The sequence below is a fragment of the Hemitrygon akajei genome, chromosome 9 (assembly GCF_048418815.1).
Source record: "Hemitrygon akajei chromosome 9, sHemAka1.3, whole genome shotgun sequence".
NCBI classification, from domain to species: domain Eukaryota; kingdom Metazoa; phylum Chordata; class Chondrichthyes; order Myliobatiformes; family Dasyatidae; genus Hemitrygon; species Hemitrygon akajei.
The window spans coordinates 115,615,636-115,635,620 of NC_133132.1; the positions used below are offsets into that span (position 1 = coordinate 115,615,636).

Here is a 19,985-nt window from a genome sequence, read left to right on the forward strand (position 1 = left end):
TATAGAAAGAAGATTGGAAATCTGGCTGAGTGGTGCCACAACAACGACCTCTTACTCAATGTCAGCAAGACCAAGGAGCTGATTATTGACTTCAGCAGGAAGGAACCTGAGGTCGATGAGCCTGTCCTCATTGGAGGATCAGAGGTGGAGAGGGTCAGCAACTTTACATTCGAGGTGTCAGTATTTCAGAGGATCTGTCCTGGGCCCAGCACTTAATTGCAATTATGAAGAAAGCCCGGCAGTGCCTCTACTTCCTTAGGAGTTTGTGAAGATTTGGCATGATAACTCAAACTTGGACAATCTTTTACAGATGTGTAGTGGAGAGTATATTGACTGGCTGCACCACAGCCTGGTATGGGAACACCATGGCCCTTGAATGGAAAATCTGACAAAAGGTAGTGGATATGGCCCAGTCCATCATGGTTAAAGCTCTCCCCACAACTGAGCACATCTACATGAAATGCTGTTGCAGAAAAGTAGCATCCATCATCAAGGACCCCCACCACATAGGACATGCTCTCTTCTCACTGCCACCATCAGGAGGAAGGTACAAGAGCCTCAGGACTCACACTATCAGGTTCTGGAATAGTTATTACCCCTCAACCATCAGGCTGTTGAACAAAGGGGGATAACTTCACAACTTCACTTGCCCCATCATTGAAATGTACCAACAAATTATGGACTCACTTTCAAGGACTCTTCATCCCATGTTCTTGATATTGATTGCTTATTTATTTATTATTATTATTTCTTTTTTTTTATTTGTACAGTTTGTTGTCTTTTGCACAGTGGTTGAACGTCCAAGTGGTTACAGTCTTCTAGTGATTCTGTTATGGTTCTTATTATATAGATTTATTGAGTATGCCTGTAAGAAAATGATTCTCAGGGTTGTATGTGGTGACATATATGTACTTTGATAATAAAACTGACTTTGAACATAGAACAGTTGCAATCATAAAGAAAGCTTCTGGCACACTGGCCTTCATATATCAATGTTACTGAGCTCTGGAGTTGGGATGTTATGTTGTAAATGTATAAGACATTGGTGAGGCCTAATTTGAAGTATTGTGTACAGCTTCGGTCACCTACTTACAGTAAAGCTGTAAATATGATTGAAAGAGTGTAGGGAAAATTTACAAGGATGTTGTCAGCACTTGAGTACCTAAGTTATAGGGAAAGGCTGAATTGGTTAGGACTTTATTCCCTAGAATTTAAAAGATTGAGGAGAGATTTGAAAGAGGTATACAAAACAGGCTTTTGTAAACGCAAGCAGACTTTTTCCACCGAGGTTGGGTGTAACTAGATATAAAGGTAATAAGTTCAAGGTGAAATGTTTCAACATGAGGTGAACTTCTTCACTCAGAGGGTGGTGAGAATGTGAAACAAGCTGACAGCACGACTGGTGGATGTGGGTCCAATTTCAGCATTTAAGAGAAGTTTGGATAGCTATGTGGATGAGAGTGATATGGAGGGCTATGGTTCGGGTGCAGGTTGACTGGATTAATCAGTTTAATGGTACAGTACAGACAGGAAGGACCAAATGGCCTGTTTCTGTACTGTAGTGTTCTATGACTCCCCAGCAGTTCTAGCAAGCCTTACTGCAAGGATATTGGTCACCCTTGGGTTCAGGTGTAACTGTCCTTTTTGTACACTTCATACCTTCCCCAGAAGAGATCCCGTTGATCCTTAAATCTGAACCCCTGCCACGTGCATTGGTTCCTCAGCCATGCATTCATCTGCCAAGTCATCCCTTTCTTACCCTCACTGGCATGTAGCACAGGCAGCAATCCTGAAATTATTACCACGGAGGTCCCGTTTTTCAGACTTCTATGTATTTCTATGTAACACCCTATTTTCTCTCTTTAAGACTTTCTACCTACTTACTTACCTATGTTGTTGTTTCCAATATGTGCCATGGCTTCTGGACGTTCACCCTCCACTTTTAGAATGCTGTGGACCCAATCCAAGACATTCCCGACCCTGGCACCTGGGAGTTAACCTACCATCTACTTGTCTCTTTCACATCCACACAATCCGTCTGCTCCTCTTCTCACCACTTCCTTCATGAGCCATAGAGATAGATTCAGTGCCAGAGATGCTGCAATTTCCCCCTGGTAGGTTGTTCTCCCCCCCCACCCCCGCAATAGTATCTAACGTGGTCTACTTGTTATTGAGGGCAATGGCCATAGGGCTCCTCTGCACTGGATGCCTATTTCCTTTCCCTCTTCTGACAATCACCCTGGAACCTGTCTCCTACAACTTAGGGGAAACTATTTCCCTCCCTGTACACGTTATTTTCCCACATGAGCTGAAGGTCATCAAGGTGCACCTCGTGCAGATGGAGGATAGTGGAAGATATTTGAGAGATGAGTACTCCATCTAATACGACACTATTGAACCAGGGGCAAGGCATGATGATGAGCCTGAGTAATTAATTCAAGGAATTGGCATTTGATTCACAGTATGGCACCTGCTGTATATGAATTTTCAATACTGTCGGTTTGCTGTAAAAATAAACTGATTTATTCATTCCCCTAGGGTAAGTGCCTTGCAGTCTTTACCCAATCTGAATACATCATCATAGATGAGGCGTAACTGTGTTCTGAGATGGATCAGTAAATCATTCAGCTGTATCAAGGCACAACAAAATAGCTGGGGAAGGTGGTCTCAGTGAGAGCCGAAAGTGCAAAGTAAACCTTGCCATCAACGCTCAGATTCTCCAAATGAGTTTTTATAAATATCGTGCAAAGATTCAGTCATACAACCTGTACTCAAGGACCTTTTTGAAAGCATGGGTCCAAATTGGCAAGAAGCTTATTAAAAAAAAAATTCTCTTGTATGCTATGGTAATTTTGAGCAGAGATTATCACTGATTTTTGAATTAGAACCAATAATTATGGGCATTTTTTCAAAAAAAGGGGGTGAGTGCTTTGGCATGTTTATGTGTATTCATTGTCATAATATTAGTAAAAGCATAACAGAGATTGAAATAAAAGAAGCATTTAATAAAACCCATTATTAATATTAATCTTTTACAAAGACAATACGAAACATAATTTGTAAATAGTTTTGTTATTTTACCTCATATATAACATAAGAAATGTGAACGTGAAATTATAAGCTTTGGTGTATATTCATAAAAGATCAAAGAAAGGAATATAAACAGACTTTACTCTCAATGAGACTTTTGTTGCTGCACTTACAGCAACAAACTTTTTGTATTTCGCTTGTATTTGGTTGTTTTGAGAGCTATGCAAGCAGCACTAGTTTAATCAGTAAGCATACACCTACTGTTCAAATATTGATGTGTTTATCAGGTCTGTGAGGATTTCAAAATGTGCCATCCAACATCACATGTTGTTGCAATTGTTTAGTTGACATCAAACCGGTGTGAGACATTTCCTGTGCAAACATCTCACTGCTCTTGGGTTGTAAAAATAATTCACTTCTTCATGTGTCAATAAAGAAAATCATTATGTATCTTTTATATTATGTGTGGGGTTTAGAGAATCAAGGGGCAGTCTACGTGCTGACAAAATTTTCTATGTGTCATCTTGCACACATATGCCAGATGCTCACCAGCATGTACCACTGTACAATGACATAATACCATGTCTCTCTGCTATCATATCTCTTTTACAGCAACATTTGCAACAGTCCTATCGTACAGATCTGTTATGATTTCACACACCCCCCCCACCCCCATGTAGAGACATCTTACAACCCAGGGTATGGGTATGGTCATATTTCCGCATGATACAGTGCTATCATTTAGGCCAAAGTATGGTGACATACTATACATCCCTCTATGATAAGTTTCTAACATACAGTCCATGCTCTGATGTTATCAATTTAACCCTTGGCACTTTACTCTCAGATAATAAATTGTCAAGCTGCCTTATCTTTGGGGCTTGAGTTTGTAAGCTTGATCTCATTGGGAAATGTTATAGATTTTATTAGAACATTGCATTTCCGATGGCCATAGGTTTTTGAGACCACCTGGTAAAGGAAGCCATTGAAGTAAAACTAGATGAAAGGAATTTTAACAAAGATGAAGGTCTTGCACTAAGTACGAACTGGAATTTGATTGTAAAAAAGGTGGGAGAGCAGAAACCTGATTGGATGAGCACTAACCAATTGAGGGACGGATGACAGGGGTATAAATACCACTGGACTAGACATGCCTGGGCATCATCCCTGATGAAGGCGGCACAGTTTGTCATTGAAACTTCTATTATAATCGATACCTGTATGTGACTGGAAGCTCGAAAAGAGTTTATTCATAGATTTTATCATGTTATGAAACAAACTTGAAGGACAGAAGCCTTTATCAGTTTTAAATGAAAATTACTATCTAGTGCATTCATGGGTCAGAAATGGACCAGAGTGAATTTATTGCTGGTTGGCACTAATAAAGTTAGCTCCTTCTAAATACAAACATGGCACTAAATGCATAACTACATGCCAATTAGAAAACATGTCCAGTTTATTCAAATAATGATAGACTTTGGTTGCAAGATAAGTATTAATATTGAGCACAACTTGAGCATTGACATTGATTTTGTGGGAGAAGCCAGAGTGTGGTGGTAGGTTGGTTGCCTCTCTGACTGGAGGAGGCCCGTGACTAGTGGTGTGCCAATACTGGGGGTGTAATGGACAGTGAGGAAGGCTATCATGGCTTGCAGAGGGATCTGCATCAGCTGACAAAAGGGACCAAAAAATGGCAGATGGAATTTAATGCAGATGAGTGTGAGGTTTTGCACTTCAGTAGGACCAACCAGGGTAGGTTTTACACAGTGGACAGTAGGGCATTGAGAAATATGGTAGGACAGGTGGATCTGGGAATACAGGTACATTCTTCATTGAATGTGGCTTCACAGGTAAATAGGGGCACAAATCAATGCATTGAGTACAGGAGTGGGATGTTATATTGAAGTTGTTAAAAGGCTTTAATGGGGCCTATTTTAGAGTATTGTGTGCAGTTTTGGTCAGGAACGATGTAAATAAGATTGAAAGATTATAGAGAAAATTTACAAGGATGTTGCCGGGTCTGACCCTGATTTATAAGATTGAATAGATTAGAACTTTATTCCTTGGAAAGTAGCTGATTGAGAGGAGATTTGTTGGAGGTATGCACAATGATGATAGGTAAAGAAAGGGTAAATGCAAGCAGGCTTTTCCCAGTAAGGTTGGATGAGACTACAACCAGAGGTTGTGATCTAAGGATGAAAGGTGAGCAATTTAAGGGGAACATGAGAGGAAACATCTTCACTCAGAGGGTCATGAGGGTGTGGAGTGAGTTGCCAGCACAAGTGGTGCATGCAAGGTCAACTTCAAAGTTTAAGAGAAGTTTGGATAGGTACATGGATTGTAGGGGTATGGATGACTATGGTCTGGGTGCAGGTTGATGGGAATAGGCAGTTTAAATGGTTTCAGCATGGACTAGATGGACTGAAGGGCCTTTTACTGTGCTGTACTCTATAACTCTATGATATATTTACTCTCATCTACTGAATTCCACTGGATAGTTTCAGGAAAAAAATTGTTGCAGCTGTTTGGGTGGTGAATGTTAGGAATTTAACATTTTTTGCCTGGGAATATGTTTATATAAAAATTAGGATCATGTAGGAGATATTAAGAAAAACACACAATGTTAATAACAAGATGTCAAAATATATTTGTAAAATAAATCCAGTAGTTTTGACAGCTGGCCGTGCAAATGGACAGAGAATTGTCTTCAGATGTATTGTGCTTTTCTGCTTTGGCTAAGCAAATCCACAAGATGGTGCTAGTCATAAGCTTAATGTAAGGCTTAAAGTTAATTATCAGGCGGGAAGTTTAATAAAATCATGCATTGATATATACTTAGCCAATGAGAAATGTACACACAGTGGTTACTTTATTAGGTGCGCCTATATACCTGGCTCACAAAAGCAAATATCTAATCAGCCAATCAAGTGGCAGCAACTCAATGTATAAAAGCATACAGACATGGTCAGGAGGTTCAGTTGTTCAGATCAAGTATCAAAATGGGGAAGAAATGTGATCTCAGTGACTCTGTCAGTGGAATGATACCAGATGAGATGGTCTGAGTAACTTAGAAACTGCCGATCTCCTGGGATTTTCATACACAACAGTCTCTAGAGTTTACAGGGAATAGTGTGAGGAGTTAAAAAGAAACACTCAGTGAATGATAGGCAGTTGTGTGGGTGTGAGAAGGTCTTGTTAATGAGTGAGGTCAGGGGAGAATGACCAGAATGGTTCGAGCTTGACAGGAAGGCGAGAGTAATTGAAATAACCTCACGTTACAACGGTGCTGTACAGAAGAGTGTCTCTGTATGCACAACACATTGAATCTTGAAATAGATGTGCTACTGCAGCAGAAGACTACAAACGTACACTCCATATGTTCAGGATGTACCTAATAAAGTGGCCACTGAGTGTAGGGACTGAGTATAGGTTTCCTGAACACACAATAGTATAATTTTGGTTTCCACAGATGAACTGTGGCATCTAGCTCCTAACCATTTGTTCAGGTCCCTTAGCATTAGCCGGTGAAGAGTAGTAGAGGATAGTTGAGGAATTTCTGTTGGTATGCTGAACCTTCTTATTGGTTCATTAACCATTGAAAACAATCTTTTGTATTCCAAGTCAAATGGCAATTTTAACTGCCATTCTAGGTTCTTCATGGCTTTATGCAGAGGAGGTCCTTCCTCATAAACTCAATTGAGTATTTTGAGGCAATTTTGAAGATGAGTTATGAGGCAGTGTTTGTTGTCCACATGGACTTTAGGTCAAACATTTGATGAAGTCCCTCATGGTAGGCTGCTCAAGAAGATTAAGTCACATGAGTATGATGATAAATTGGTAAGTTAACTTGGTCATGGAAGACAGAAAAAGTGGAGGGATGATTTTCAGACTGGAGTTCTGTAACCAGTAGTGATCCATGAGGATCACTACTCTATTTGTAATATGTGTATTAAAAATTTAGATGAAAATGTAGAAGCTCCACTTAGTACATTTGCAGATGACACAAGAGTTGGTGGAGTTATGGGTAGCGAGGAAGGTTGTCAAAGGTTACAGCAGGATATAGATCAGTTGGAAATCTGGGCAGAGGATTGGCAGATGAAGTTTAATTTGGACAAATGTGAGTTGATGTTTTTTGGGAGGTGAAGACATATCTTTAGGAGTATTGAATTGGATTGACTTTATTACTTTGACCCTTCATATATATGAAGAGCAAATATCTTTATGTTGCATCTCCATTTAAATGTGCAAAGTGCAATTTACAGTAATTTGTAATAGTATGTACAACAAGATGGCCAATATAACATAGAAATACAGTTATGTCAGCATGAATTAAGCAGTCTGATGGCCTGGTGGAAGAAGCTGTGCCAGAGCTTGTTGGTCCTGGCTTTTATGCTGTGGTACTGTTTCCCGGATGGTAGCAGCTGGAACAGTTTGTGGTTGGAGTGACTTGGGTCTCCAATGATCCTTCGGGCCCATTTTACACACCTGTTCACTTCTACAGATGCACTGGGCTGTCTGCAGTACTCTCTGCAGAGTCCTGTGATTGAGGGTAGTACAGCTCCCATACCAGGCAGTGGTACAGCCGGTCAGGATGCTCTCAATCATGCCCCTGTAGAAAGCTTTTAGGATTTGGGGGCCCATACCAAACTTCTTCAACATGTGTGATGTGAAAGAAGTGCTGTAGTGCATTTTTCACCACATAGCCCATGTGAGTTCCTCAGTGTTGTGTATGCCAAGGAACTTAAAGCTGATCACCTTCTCAACCCCATTGATATCAATAAGGGTTAGCCTGCCTCCATTCCTCCTGTAGTCCACAACCAGCTCCTTTGTTTTCGTGACATTAGGGAGAGGTTGTTTTCTTGATACTGTGTCAGGGTGATAACTTCTTCTCTGTCGGCTGTCTTGTTATTATTTGAGCTTAGGCCAATCAGTGTAGTGTCGTCAGTAAATTTAATTAGCAGATCAGAGCTGTGGGTGGCGACACAGTCATGGGTATACAGAGAATAAAGGATTCAGCCCTAAGGGGCACCTATGTTGAGGGTCAGAGGGGCAGAAGTGAGGGAGCCCACTTTTAGCATCTGCTGGTGATTTGACGGGAAGTCCAGGATCCAACTGCACAAGGCAGGGTGATGCTGAACTGTAGTCCAAGAACAGCATTCACACATAAGCATCCTTCTTCTCCAGATGTGTAAGGACGGTGTGTAGAGCTGTGGCTACTGTGTCATCTGTCGACTGGTTGTATGGGTAGGCAAATTGTAGGGGGTCCAGTGTGGGTGGTAGCATGTTGCAGATGTAGTCCTTAACCAGCCTCTCGAAGCTTTTGCTTATTATTGAGGTAAGTGCGACGGGATGCCAGTTGTTCAGATGTACTGTAGAGGGACTTTGGGGAGCAAGGCCAAAGCTCCATGAAATTGGCTGTTTAGGCTGGTTTTAAAGAAAAGGTAAATAGCCTGCTTGCTTTCATTTGTGTAAACATTAGGAAGTCATGATGCAGTTGCAACTTTGGTTAGGCCACATTTAGAATATTGTGTGTGGTTCTGGTCATTGTATTACAGGAAGGATGTGAATTTAGGAGAGGGAGCACAAGAGGTTCAGCAGGAACAAGTCTTTTTATCCAGGATAGAAATGTCAAATATTAGAGGGCATAGTTTTAAGATGAGGGGATGGTGAAAAGTTTAAAGGAGATTAGCGAGTCAATTTTTTTTTAAAAACACATGGGTGCCTGGAATTGGCTGCCTGGGAGCTGTTAGAAACGGATAAGCGAGCAAAGTTTAAGGGGCTTAGACAGAGACATAAACAGGCAAGGAACAGAGAGATACGGACAATAGGCAGGAGTAAGTGGGATTAGTTTAAATTGGCATACTGATTAGTGCAGAAATTGTGGGCCAGAGGCCTGTTCCTGAGCTGCACTGTTCCATGTCCTATGTTAATTTCCTTCCATGGAACAAAGTCTCATTTTCCAAATATCCAACATTCCTGGCATCCTAATACACTCTTTCTTGATATGATGCATATAGTGATGCAGCCTCATTTGATGACTTGCTGAGTCCAAAATTAGATCCGTGCATTTGTGCACTGTGTATAGAAAGCTATGGTTGAATGTTCCTGTGTCAGGCAGTCCTTCAAACAGTACTTCAGAGAATAACTGAAGTACTACCTGTGTTTATGAGTAGAGATATTAAGGATGACTGTAGCCATTAGCTTGGAGAATGGCTTCACTTTCACTCTGCTTTTTAAAGTTAATGGTGAATGCTTTTGTAGTTTCCTGCCAAAGGGTTTCAGCCCGAAACGTTCACTGTTCTTTTTTCTATAGATGCTACCTGGCCTGCTGAGACCGTTCAGCATTTTCTGTGTAATCCTCGGATTGCCAGCGTCTGAAGATTTTCTCTTGTTAGTGCTTTTGTAGTGTTCAATTAAGATCTTGAAATAGCCATTGTCCCATTTGGGTTTATTTTATTTCATACATTGCCTTATCGTGCAAACAGAAATATGATGGTCAGATACTTGATGGTTATAAATGAGACCAAAATAGCTACTGTATGCTCTCTATGTGCTATGTGTGCAAATGAGCATGCATTACGGACTCACTTTTAAAAGCTGCCTGTGTGACACAGGAATGGGAAAGTCTACTCATGAAACATGAGGTGAAATGTTGAAATGCTGATAATCAAACTCCAACAGTAGAAAACGGATTATATAAGGCAAAATTATACCACTGGATGTCACTGTGTATCCTGGAATACAAAGTAAAAATTAAAGGCCAAAATTCCAAGTAAAGCAATCAGTTGTGGGATAACATGAATAAATGCTCCATAAAAACTTGATTTGGCTGAGTTATTTGGCAGGAATTTATCTACAAGAGGATAATGGCCTGACATATCTTACAGATTTAGTGTACAAACTCACTCTGCTGGGGTCCAATTAAAGAAGACAGTCATAAAAAGACAACTCTGAAGCAAGCCGTTATACCCACCTAGTGTGAGCTGCCTACCAAGCACCTCTTTTTACTTAAACTTATTTTCTTTACCCTACATTCACATCAATCCCCCTTCCCCCCCCCCCCCAAGTCCAAACACTCACAAATATACTGTAGGCAATTTATAATGACCGATTAACCTCCTGACGCACATTTTAAGGATATGGAAGGAAATCAAGAGTCACATACAGGCACATGAAAAACATGCAAGCCCTGCACAGACAGATAAGGTCAGGATTAAACCAAAAGTGGCAGGAGCTATGAGGTATCAGTTTTCCCAGCTCTACCACCAAGATGCTAAGAGATACTGACCCAGAAACTCTTGCGTGCATTGAAGCAGGTGAGAAGTGTGATCTCCAGAGGACTTGGCCTCCTGGATTAGTGCAGGACAGTGAGTTCCTTTCCTGCACAATGTGTGAAGGTTCATGGCCATAAGCACTGTGAATCTAGGCCTTCAGCGTGGATATGCAGGGTAACCGCAGACAATATCCAGTGCATGTAGGAAGTACAAAATTAAGAGCATGGTTACACACCGGCATGGGAACTCTTAAAGTAGCAGTTATAAATGGGATCTCTTCTTCTACTAGCATGATAGATAGTTTGTAGTGGTTGAGGCCCATGTGGGAGTGGAAACCACTCTTCAAGTAGAAGATTATGTTGTTGGGAGTGGAAAGTAAATGGTAGATTACTCTGGGCTCCCTCATAACACTGTAGACCATAAGTTATGAGCAGAGCTGTTCAACTACCAGGCCTTTCGACCCATTCAATCATGGCTGATATTTTTTGTTCCCAATCTTATTCTCCTAGCTTCTCCGCATAACCCTTTACCAATCAATAACCCATGAATCTCTGCCTTAAATACACCCAATAACTCAGCCTTCACAGCCTTTAGTGGCTAAAAATCCCATGGATTCACCACTCTGGCTGAAGAAATTCTTCCTCATCTCAGGGTTGCCTATTTATTCTGAGCCTCTGTCCCAGATCCTAGACTCCTACTAATGGAAATATCCTCTCCGTGTTCATGCTATCCAGGCCTTATCCAAAAAAACCACCCCCACCACCCCTCCAAGGAAAATGGATGGCTGTATCCACTGCGGAAGGATTCATGGTTTACTTAGGTCGCAGTTTCTCTGATTGGTTCATGTAAGAATGGGCCATTTAGCTAGCTCTGGAGCAAACTTTCTTCCTTTAGGAAGAACTGCTCTTGGAATTAAGCCCAATCTACTAATGGAAATATGAATGTTGAAACAGCAATGTCAAATATTAGTATATACAGAATGATGTATCTAGCAATCAATGTTCATTGGTGACACAAGAGACTGTAGATGTTAGAATCTACCAACAAAAATCTGCAAGAGAAACTCAGCATGTTGAACAGCATCTGTGTGTGTGAGGGGAGGGGGATGAAAGGAACTGTTAATGTTTCAGGTTGAAATTCTGCATTAGGACCCTCATCCCACGTCAGTAATTCCATCACATACAGAGGACTAAGGTGTATTTTCCTAACATGTATCTCCTGTACTAGGGAATGCCTATTTCATCCAGGCTTCCAGTGTATCATCTAGCGCATAGTAAAAGAATGCCCCACTCAAAAGAATTTCTATTCCATTGTGACGAGTTCCATAAAATTTTTGCTTTTATTAATGAGTTCATTCACCAAAAAGTAGTTCTTAAATTGGCAGCAAGGAGGCCCTTTAATGAGTGTTATTTGAAATTTCCTTGTGGATCTAATAAAATATGCGAGTCACCTCAATAAAGAATTAAACTAATCAGATCCTTCTGAAATGTTCCTGGTGCTGAACGTCCCGTTTATACCCACACACTCCAGTTTGGCGCTTGACAGAGATAAAGGAAAGTACTGTAGGATAAATGCACACGCTTTTCAGGGTCTTTTCCCTGCCATTGGAATTAGAAGACTGCTGTCTTCTAGTGATGCTAATACTGGAGCAGGAGTGGGAATGGCTGCTGCTTAAATTCAGATTGTGAATTGGGCTGCATCTGCTGAAATTGGCAGAAGATTCAGAGCAGCTGTTCACATCTGTAGGAACATTTTCCAAAAAGTCCGAGGTAATTTGAAGCTCATTTCATCAGGGTTCGTATTGGAAAATATCAACAAAAATTGATTTATGACCACAGATTTCAATGAAAGCATTCTTTTAATAGTAATTTTTTCCTTTAAGTAGTGGGGATAAAGGTCTTTATGAAGAACTCTTTTGACTGTTAGTTGCTGGAATAGTGTCCACTTAACATTTGCTTTACTCTGAACTAAGTTGATTGAATATGATACACTGGATAATTTCTGCAAGATATCATAAAAGTGACATCTAAATTTGTGCATTTCTTTGTTTCATAAATCATCTATAATCTTGCTGTAAATGAAACAATTTGTTTCAATTGACAGCTTTCTTGCTCTGTTTGGAAATGTGTCTGTCTAGAACTTTTTTTTAACTGTTTCCTTTTGATACTGTGAAGCTTCAGTACTGGAAACCACGAAAGGATTTATTCTAACCAGGTTGGTATGAAAAGGATTATAGGCAGTATATATACATTGGTCCTGATTTTTGTCACCATTTCCTCTGACCTCTACCACAAAGCTTTTGCTTATGTTTGATTCCTTTGATTTCTCTTACGATACATTTTTTTAGTCCTGCTCAGTTTTGTCGTTTCCTTGAAGGTCTTTTTTGCTGCTTGCCAGATTCTTCCCCTTTTCCATTACTTAATAAAATTCTAGTCATCTTCAGCGTCACTTCGACCTGAGAACTGTTAAGAACTGAAATATTTACTAACCATCCCTCTTTTTCCTGAGAGACTGCTGGATCGTTCATCCCTCTTTGCTGGTAATGAGTTCAGTATAAGATGTAAGAATTGTCTTAAAGAAATAATTTTATGAAGTAACAACAGTTTGTTTTCTACATTTCCATCTTCCTCCACTGTTCATTAGCATCTTTACCAATGGAGACCTGCTGATACCCCCTGTGAGATTGCTTCTACCAAAACATACAGTTCAAGACTGGAACCGTGTCCTTGCCTTGATCACAGAAAAAGTCCACTTACGCACTGGAGCTGCTCAGAGGTAGACTTTTACTCTTACTAGTCAGATAATAAAAATATGTGAGATACTATGTGTTTCTGTTATGGCTGGAATTCTCTGTCATTGCCGGTGACTATTAAACACTATCAAGTGGTAAGAAATGCAAATACATTTGTTGTGAAATTTCACACTGTTCACATGTTTTGCAATGTAGTTCATGTAAGTTCACTTTCAGATCAAAATAGAGCAGTGCAAATAGAATTATTCTTATTGACTAAAAATTAATGCATTTGTAGTTATGTTCTTATTGTTAACGGTAGTTCCTATGATAACTAAAACTAAATTAACATTACAATAGGAAAAGTATACAAAATCGTAACTAGCAATAATTTCTGGGTGCATGGTTTCCAGGTACAGGGGATGCACAATTTTCAGATCTGATTTTGGTAATTATAAATGGGTAAACTGAACTGTATAAAAATAAAGTAGTTAGGATGTTTTGAAACAAGTACTTGCGGGAAGAACAAATAGGAACGGATGAGCATTCATAAAAAAAGAAAATTGGAAAATTAAAACTGAGGTGAGTTGATTACTTTGAACTTGTTAAAGGGGAATGCTATAAAGTCTACCAACCACCATGAATAATGAACAAGTTGTGGTTGGTTGAATGCGAGGCTTTATGTATTGGGTCTGTTGTTCTAAAGGTATTTGACTAGCTGAGCCTTATCTGCTTTTACATAGAAACATAGAAAACCTACAGCACAATACAGACCTTTCAGCCTACAAAGTTGTGCCGAACATGTCCCTATCTTAGAAATGACTAGGCTTACCTATAGCTCTCTTATTTTTCTAAGCTCCATGTACCTATCTAAAAGCCTCTAAAAAGACCCTATCGTATCCACCTCCACCACCATTGCTGGCAGCCCATTCCACGCACTCACCACTCTCTGAGTGAAAAACTTACCCCTGACATCTCCTCTTTACCTACTCCCTAGCACCTTAGCCCTGTGTCCTCTTGTGGCAACCACATCAGCTCTGGAAAAAAGCCTCTGACTATCCACACGATCAATGCCTCTCATCATCTTATACACCTCTATCAGGTCACCTCTCATCCTCCTTCACTCCAAGGAGAAAAGGACGAGTTCACTCAACCTATTCTCATAAGGCATGCTCCCCAATCCAGACAACATCCTTGTAAATCTCCTCTGCACCCTTTCTATGGCTTCCACATCCTTCCTGTAGTGAGGCGACCAGAACTGAGCACAGTACTCCAAGTGGGGTCTGACCAGGGTCCTATATAGCTGTAACATTACCTCTCAGCTCCTAAATTCAATTCCATGATTGATGAAGGCCAATACACCATACACCTATGATAAATTTTCTATGATAAATTTTATTTTATAATCCTTTAAGTGGGAAAGATTCTTCGAAGTGCAGACTTTTGTATTGAAGAGGTGCTGGGAAAGCTGCCTGCACCAGTTTGGAGCAAGCTACCAAGGTCCACATATAGTTGAACAGGCCTTAAAAGTGTAAAGATTAAGAAAGGCCACATCCGATTACCTCCTGCTACTGCAGAGAGTGGAAGTGATGGAGGAAGTGTGTAGCAGTGCAGATTGCTGGTGTAACTCTGCTCTGGAAAAAAGATGAGGTGGAAATGCATTGTGAGAGGATTGCAGATTTGGTAGAAATTGAGGGGTAACTATCAGGAAAGGTGGGAGAATATCCATTTCATGCTGTTTGTGTGTGTATGGGTGGGCAGGTAAAGAGAATAACAAGGGATTGATACTGGGAAAAAGAACAATTTTGAGGGATCCAGCAGGCCGTGAAGCTGGTCCAGATTGGGTATGGATGTAGAGAGAACGATCAGTTTGAAGAGCAGAGGAGATTTGACAAGGGGCTTGAGGGGTGAAGGGAGTTCTGAAGGAATATAAGAAATAGGAACAGGAGTAGGCTAATTGGCCTGTGCAGTCTGCTCTACTGTTCATTGAGAATGTGCCTGATCTGAGTAACTGACTCAGATCAGTTACCTGCTTTTTCTGCATAATCCTGACTTCGGCATAGTGGTTAACCAGCGCCATCAGGATTCAATTCGCACTGCTTTCTGTGAGGAGTTTGTACGTTCTCCCCCATGACTGCGTGGGTTTCATCCATGTACTCTACAGTCCTCCCATATTCCAAAGACATAGTTATGGTTAAGGTTAGTAAGTTTTGGGCATGATATGTTGGCACCAGCAGCATCTAGACTGTGTGGTTGGCACAAACTACTTACTTCACTAAATAATGTGTTTCAATGTTTTGATGTTCATGTCATAAATGAAGCTAATCTTGATCCACTTAAAAACATTTCACCTACTATGCAAAAATCTTCCAGTGCCTTAAATATATTTAATGAGGTAGCCTCATTTCCATCCTAAATCTGCTCCCTTAATTCTTGGGCCGATGTCCTCCATTTCTAGTTTCATCTACCAGTGGAAGCAACTTCCCTGCTTCTATCTTGTCTTCCTTTGCATAATTTTATTTTTCGGAGTTCCTGCGAGTGTAATCCACTATGACTCAATCTCTCTTCATAGGGTTTGGAGTTTGTGAAATGTGTGCGGGATAGTTTTTTGCAGGAATACATAGAGGTACCAACTAGAGAAGGGGCAGTGTTGGATCTCCTGTTAGGGAATGAGAGAGGTCAGATGACGGACATATGTGTTGGGGAGCACTTCGGGTCCAGTGATCACAATGCCATTAGTTTCAATATAATTATGGAGGAGGATAGGACTGGACCCAGGGTTGAGATTTTTGATTGGAGTAAGACTAACTTTGAGGAGATGTGAAAAGATTTAGAAGGAGTGGATTGGGTCAATTTGTTTTATGGAAAGGATGTAATAGAGAAATGGAGGTCATTTAAAGGTGAAATTTTGAGGGTACAGATGTTACGCCCCTAAAAAACGGGGAGAGATAATCATGACAAAGACGTGATGTGGTTTCCTCATTGAGAATTTACTCAAGTGAAGAAAGTACCGCGATGTCCCCTGGGTATGTGGGTGGAGACAGAAGCAATCGACCTCTGGCTAGCAGATCAAGGCTACTCTGCAGATCATTGATAATACTATCAGGGCTTAACTTTACACAATAAAGAATGAAAGAAACAATGAAATGAATTAAATACCTGTTAGTATTTTAGCCCTTTTTAACATCACTGGCTGTAAACAATTTTTGAACTTAACAGATCTTTAGTGTCTTATCCTTTAACTTGTCACACACTCCCCTACAAAAATAAATGTTGTCCCAACATTAAACAATTTTCTCTTTTCCCTTTTTTTGTCAGTCTCTTATGAACTTGGCACTGAAGACCTTCTGTGAGTTGGTACTCAAGGGTCACAGTTTGATGACTGTCAATAGTCCATAATCACAGGGCCACAGTCCCTGCCTGGTGACGAGCCACAGAGACAGTCTATACGCAGTCTTTCAACAGTCCATTAGTCTCTCATGGCAATGATCTGCATAAACAGTCTATGCATTGCCCGTGATGTTAGTCAAACATCAAGTCTGTAGGCTCACACTGGCTGGTGTCCATACATGGGGGGCGGGGGGAGGCTGGAAGTAGAATGGCAGCCGTGGGACCAGTCCTGGTGTATGGTAGACAGGCAACATCTGAGGTGCTGGCTGGACACTGTGGCAGGAAGGGATGCCAAGTTGATCGTAGGTCATACGTCTCGGCGGGCATCTCTGCCTTTGTGGCAGCTGGTACGGCTGCTCCTCAGTTTCAGTAGCAGCACTTGGTGAAGAAGAGGGGTGTGAGGAATGCTCATCAGGCAGATTTCCAGCAGGTAAGTCTGTTTCCTCCCCAGGCGGGTTTTCAGCAGGTACACTAAACTCCCCTTCAGGAAGCTGCGTGGGTGGTGCAAAAGGAGCTTGCGTTTCAACCCTCCTTTCTGCTGGTGGGTGCCTGTGTTCAGGCCCCATCCCTGGTTCACCCAATGTCTCATTTCTTTCTGCTGACACCGTGGGGGGCCGGAGTGGCTCATAATGAAGCTCATACTCATCCTCACTGTCCTCATCCGTTTCCCGAGTTTGATGTGCAGGCTGGTGTCTCTTTTTCCGTCTCCCCTGGTCGTTTGTAGCTATCTCTGGTTGTGTCTCAAAAGGTAAGTGATCACAGGGCATTAGCAAGTTTCTGTGCAGGACTCTGGAGCATCCCTTACCCCTTTCTGGTCTCAGTTCATAAATTGGCAGGTCTGACCCCATTTGTCTCACCACTGTGTGGACTGTGTCCTCCCAATAGTTTCGGAGTTTACCTGGTCCTCCTCTGGGTGTCTGGACACGCTCACCAGGTTGTAGCACTGAACTCCTTACTTTTGTGTCATCGTACATTTAACTCCTTTTGGCAGCCCTTTGAGCATTTTGGTTTACAATGGCGTATGCTTCCTCCATACCTTGTTTCCATTTGTCCACATAATTCCGCTGATCACTGGAACCTGGCTCTGTGCGCAGTCCAAAGAGCATATCAACTGGCAGCCAGGGTGATCTCCCATACAGGAGGTAAAATGGTGAGTAGCCTGTCACTTCGCAGTGTGTGCATTTATAGGCACACACCAGTTTGTTCAGGGACTCCTTCCGGTTTGATTTCTGTGTCTCCGTCAGTGTCCTTAGCATTTGCAACCATGTCCTATTCATGCGTTCCACTCGACCGCTCCCCATCGGGTGATAGGGCGTTGTTCTGGACCCCGCCACTCCGCTGAGCTTCTTTAACTGACTGAACAACTGATTCTCGAACTCTCCTCCTTGGTCATGGTGGATGCGAGAGGGGAAGCCAAACTTCAGGGCATAGTCATTGAAGATGAGATTTGCAGCAGTTTTCCCTGACTTTGATGTGGTTGTGTATGCCTGAGCAAAACGTGTGAAATGATCAACAATAACAAGGATGTACTCATATCCACCTTTGCATCAGTCGAGATGGAGGAAGTCAATACACACCAATTCAAATGGCTGGGTTGTCACAATATTTGTCAAGGGGGCCCTGGTATCGTGGCAGGGCTTTTTCTGTTTTAGACAAGTGCAGGCTTTGGTCACATAGTGCTCTATGTCTGATTGCATATATGGCCAGAAGAAGTGGTCACGCACTAAAGATACTGTGCGATCAGCGCCTTGGTGTCCCATGTGATTATGCAGTTCTTCCAACACCTTCCCTTTGTAGCTTTCCGGCAAGACTAATTGCTTGCAGGCAGTGGTGGTTCTGTGTAGAATGCCATCATTGTCTATTGTCAGTTTGTCCCATTCTCTGAACAGGCATTTTGTCCTTGGACTGAATGCTCTCAGCTCTCTGACTGGTGGCTTGGAACCTGACAGTTTACTCTCTAACACAGGACAGATGACGGGGTCTGATTTTTGTGCTACTTTTAACTGCTCTTTTGGTATTGGGCTGATTGACGCAGTGGCTGGCTCATTTTCAGCTGAGGATGACATGGATACCGCTGTGAGTGACCAAGTTGCTGGGGACTCTTTCTGTACCTCAACAGCTTGTATGGCAGCAGCGATGGTGTTAGGCGGCAGTTCCTCTGAACATTCTCTCATCATTGACTCTACATCCAGCAGCATTCTCGACAAAGCATCGGCATCACTGTTCTCTTTTCCCGGTCTGTACTTAATGGTAAAGTGGAAATCACCAACTCTGCAGCCCACCTGGAAGTGGTCGCGTTCAGTTCTGCAGTCGACAGGATGTAGATGAGCGGGTTGTTATCACTATACACAGTGAAGGTTGGGGCATAGTGCAGATAATCGCGGAACTTGTCAGTGATCACCCATTTTAAAGCCAGGAATTCTAGTTTGCCTGCATGGAGGTGATAGTTCCTTTCAGCTGCCGTCAATGTGCGAGAGCCGTAAGCAATAACTCTAAGCTTGCCGTCTTGTTTCTGATACAGTACCGCTCCCAAGCCTTGGTGTGATGCATCCGTGTGTACAGTGAATGGCTGAGTGAAATCAGGGAAACCACACACTGGTGGATGGAGCAGACAGTCAATCAGCTGTTCAAGTACCTGTTGGTGCTGGTCTGTCCACATGATCAGCTTGTTTGAGGGTACAACATGGCTCGCTTTCTTTACCCTTGTTTGTGGTTTTCTGTTGTCAGGAACTTCAGCCAGATTTGTTTTCAGAAGCTCATACAGACAGCTGGCTTTCAGTTGAAAGTCTTTTATGTACTGCCAGTGAGCAAACCAAGTATTTTTCTGAGTTGGCCCAGAGTCTGAGGTCTGATGTCTTTTAGTGCTCTAACAGCTTCGAAGTCAGCTGGATCAACTCTGTTGCCCTCTGCAGAAACCCTTCTGCCCAAACAGCGGACCTCACGCTTGAATAAGTCACACTTACTTGGCTTGAGTTTGATGCCGTACTCTCTGAGGCGTTGCAGCACTGTTCATACATTATTCACATGGTCGTCGAAGGTTTTACTGAAAACCAGCGTATCGTCCAGATAAGGAACGCAGATGTCACCCCGAAGCCCTTCCAAACATTCCTCTATACAACGTTGGAAGGCCGCAGGGGCGCTCATGAGGCCGAAAGGGATGCAAATCCACTCATAAAGCCCCCACGGGGTAACAAAAGCTGTCAATGGTCTGCTGTCTTCTGACATGAATCCCTGGTGGTAAGCTTTTCCCTGATTGAGGAGGGAAAACCAGGAGTTACCACCTAGTCTGTCCATGATGTCTCGGACATGAGGGATAGGCTGACGGTCAGGATGGGTCTTCCTGTTCAGGTCTCTGTAATCTATGCACAACCAGAGGGTGCCATCTTTTTTTCTAATGCACACAACCAGGGAGGAGTATGAGGAGTTTGACTTCCTGACCCAGCCCTGTGGTATCAGATTGTGGAGGTAACCCTTCATTTCTTGGTACAGGGGGCCTGGAACTGATATATATGTGCGTTTGACTGGTTCGGTGTCTTTGAGCAAAATAGCCATATGCAAGT

General features: G+C 42.0%; 1 protein-coding gene across 14 annotated transcripts in view; it reads left to right on the top strand.

Moving 5' to 3' along the window:
• The window catches only part of LOC140733465 (doublecortin domain-containing protein 2), a 155,666-nt gene that overhangs the window by 34,399 nt on the left and 101,282 nt on the right, over positions 1 to 19,985 (top strand). For all 14 annotated transcript variants that reach the window (XM_073056841.1, XM_073056840.1, XM_073056830.1 and 11 more), the window contains one exon: positions 12,948 to 13,079. In XM_073056841.1, coding sequence (XP_072912942.1) covers positions 12,948 to 13,079 — 132 coding nt within the window. The remainder of the gene's footprint in view (positions 1 to 12,947; positions 13,080 to 19,985) is intronic.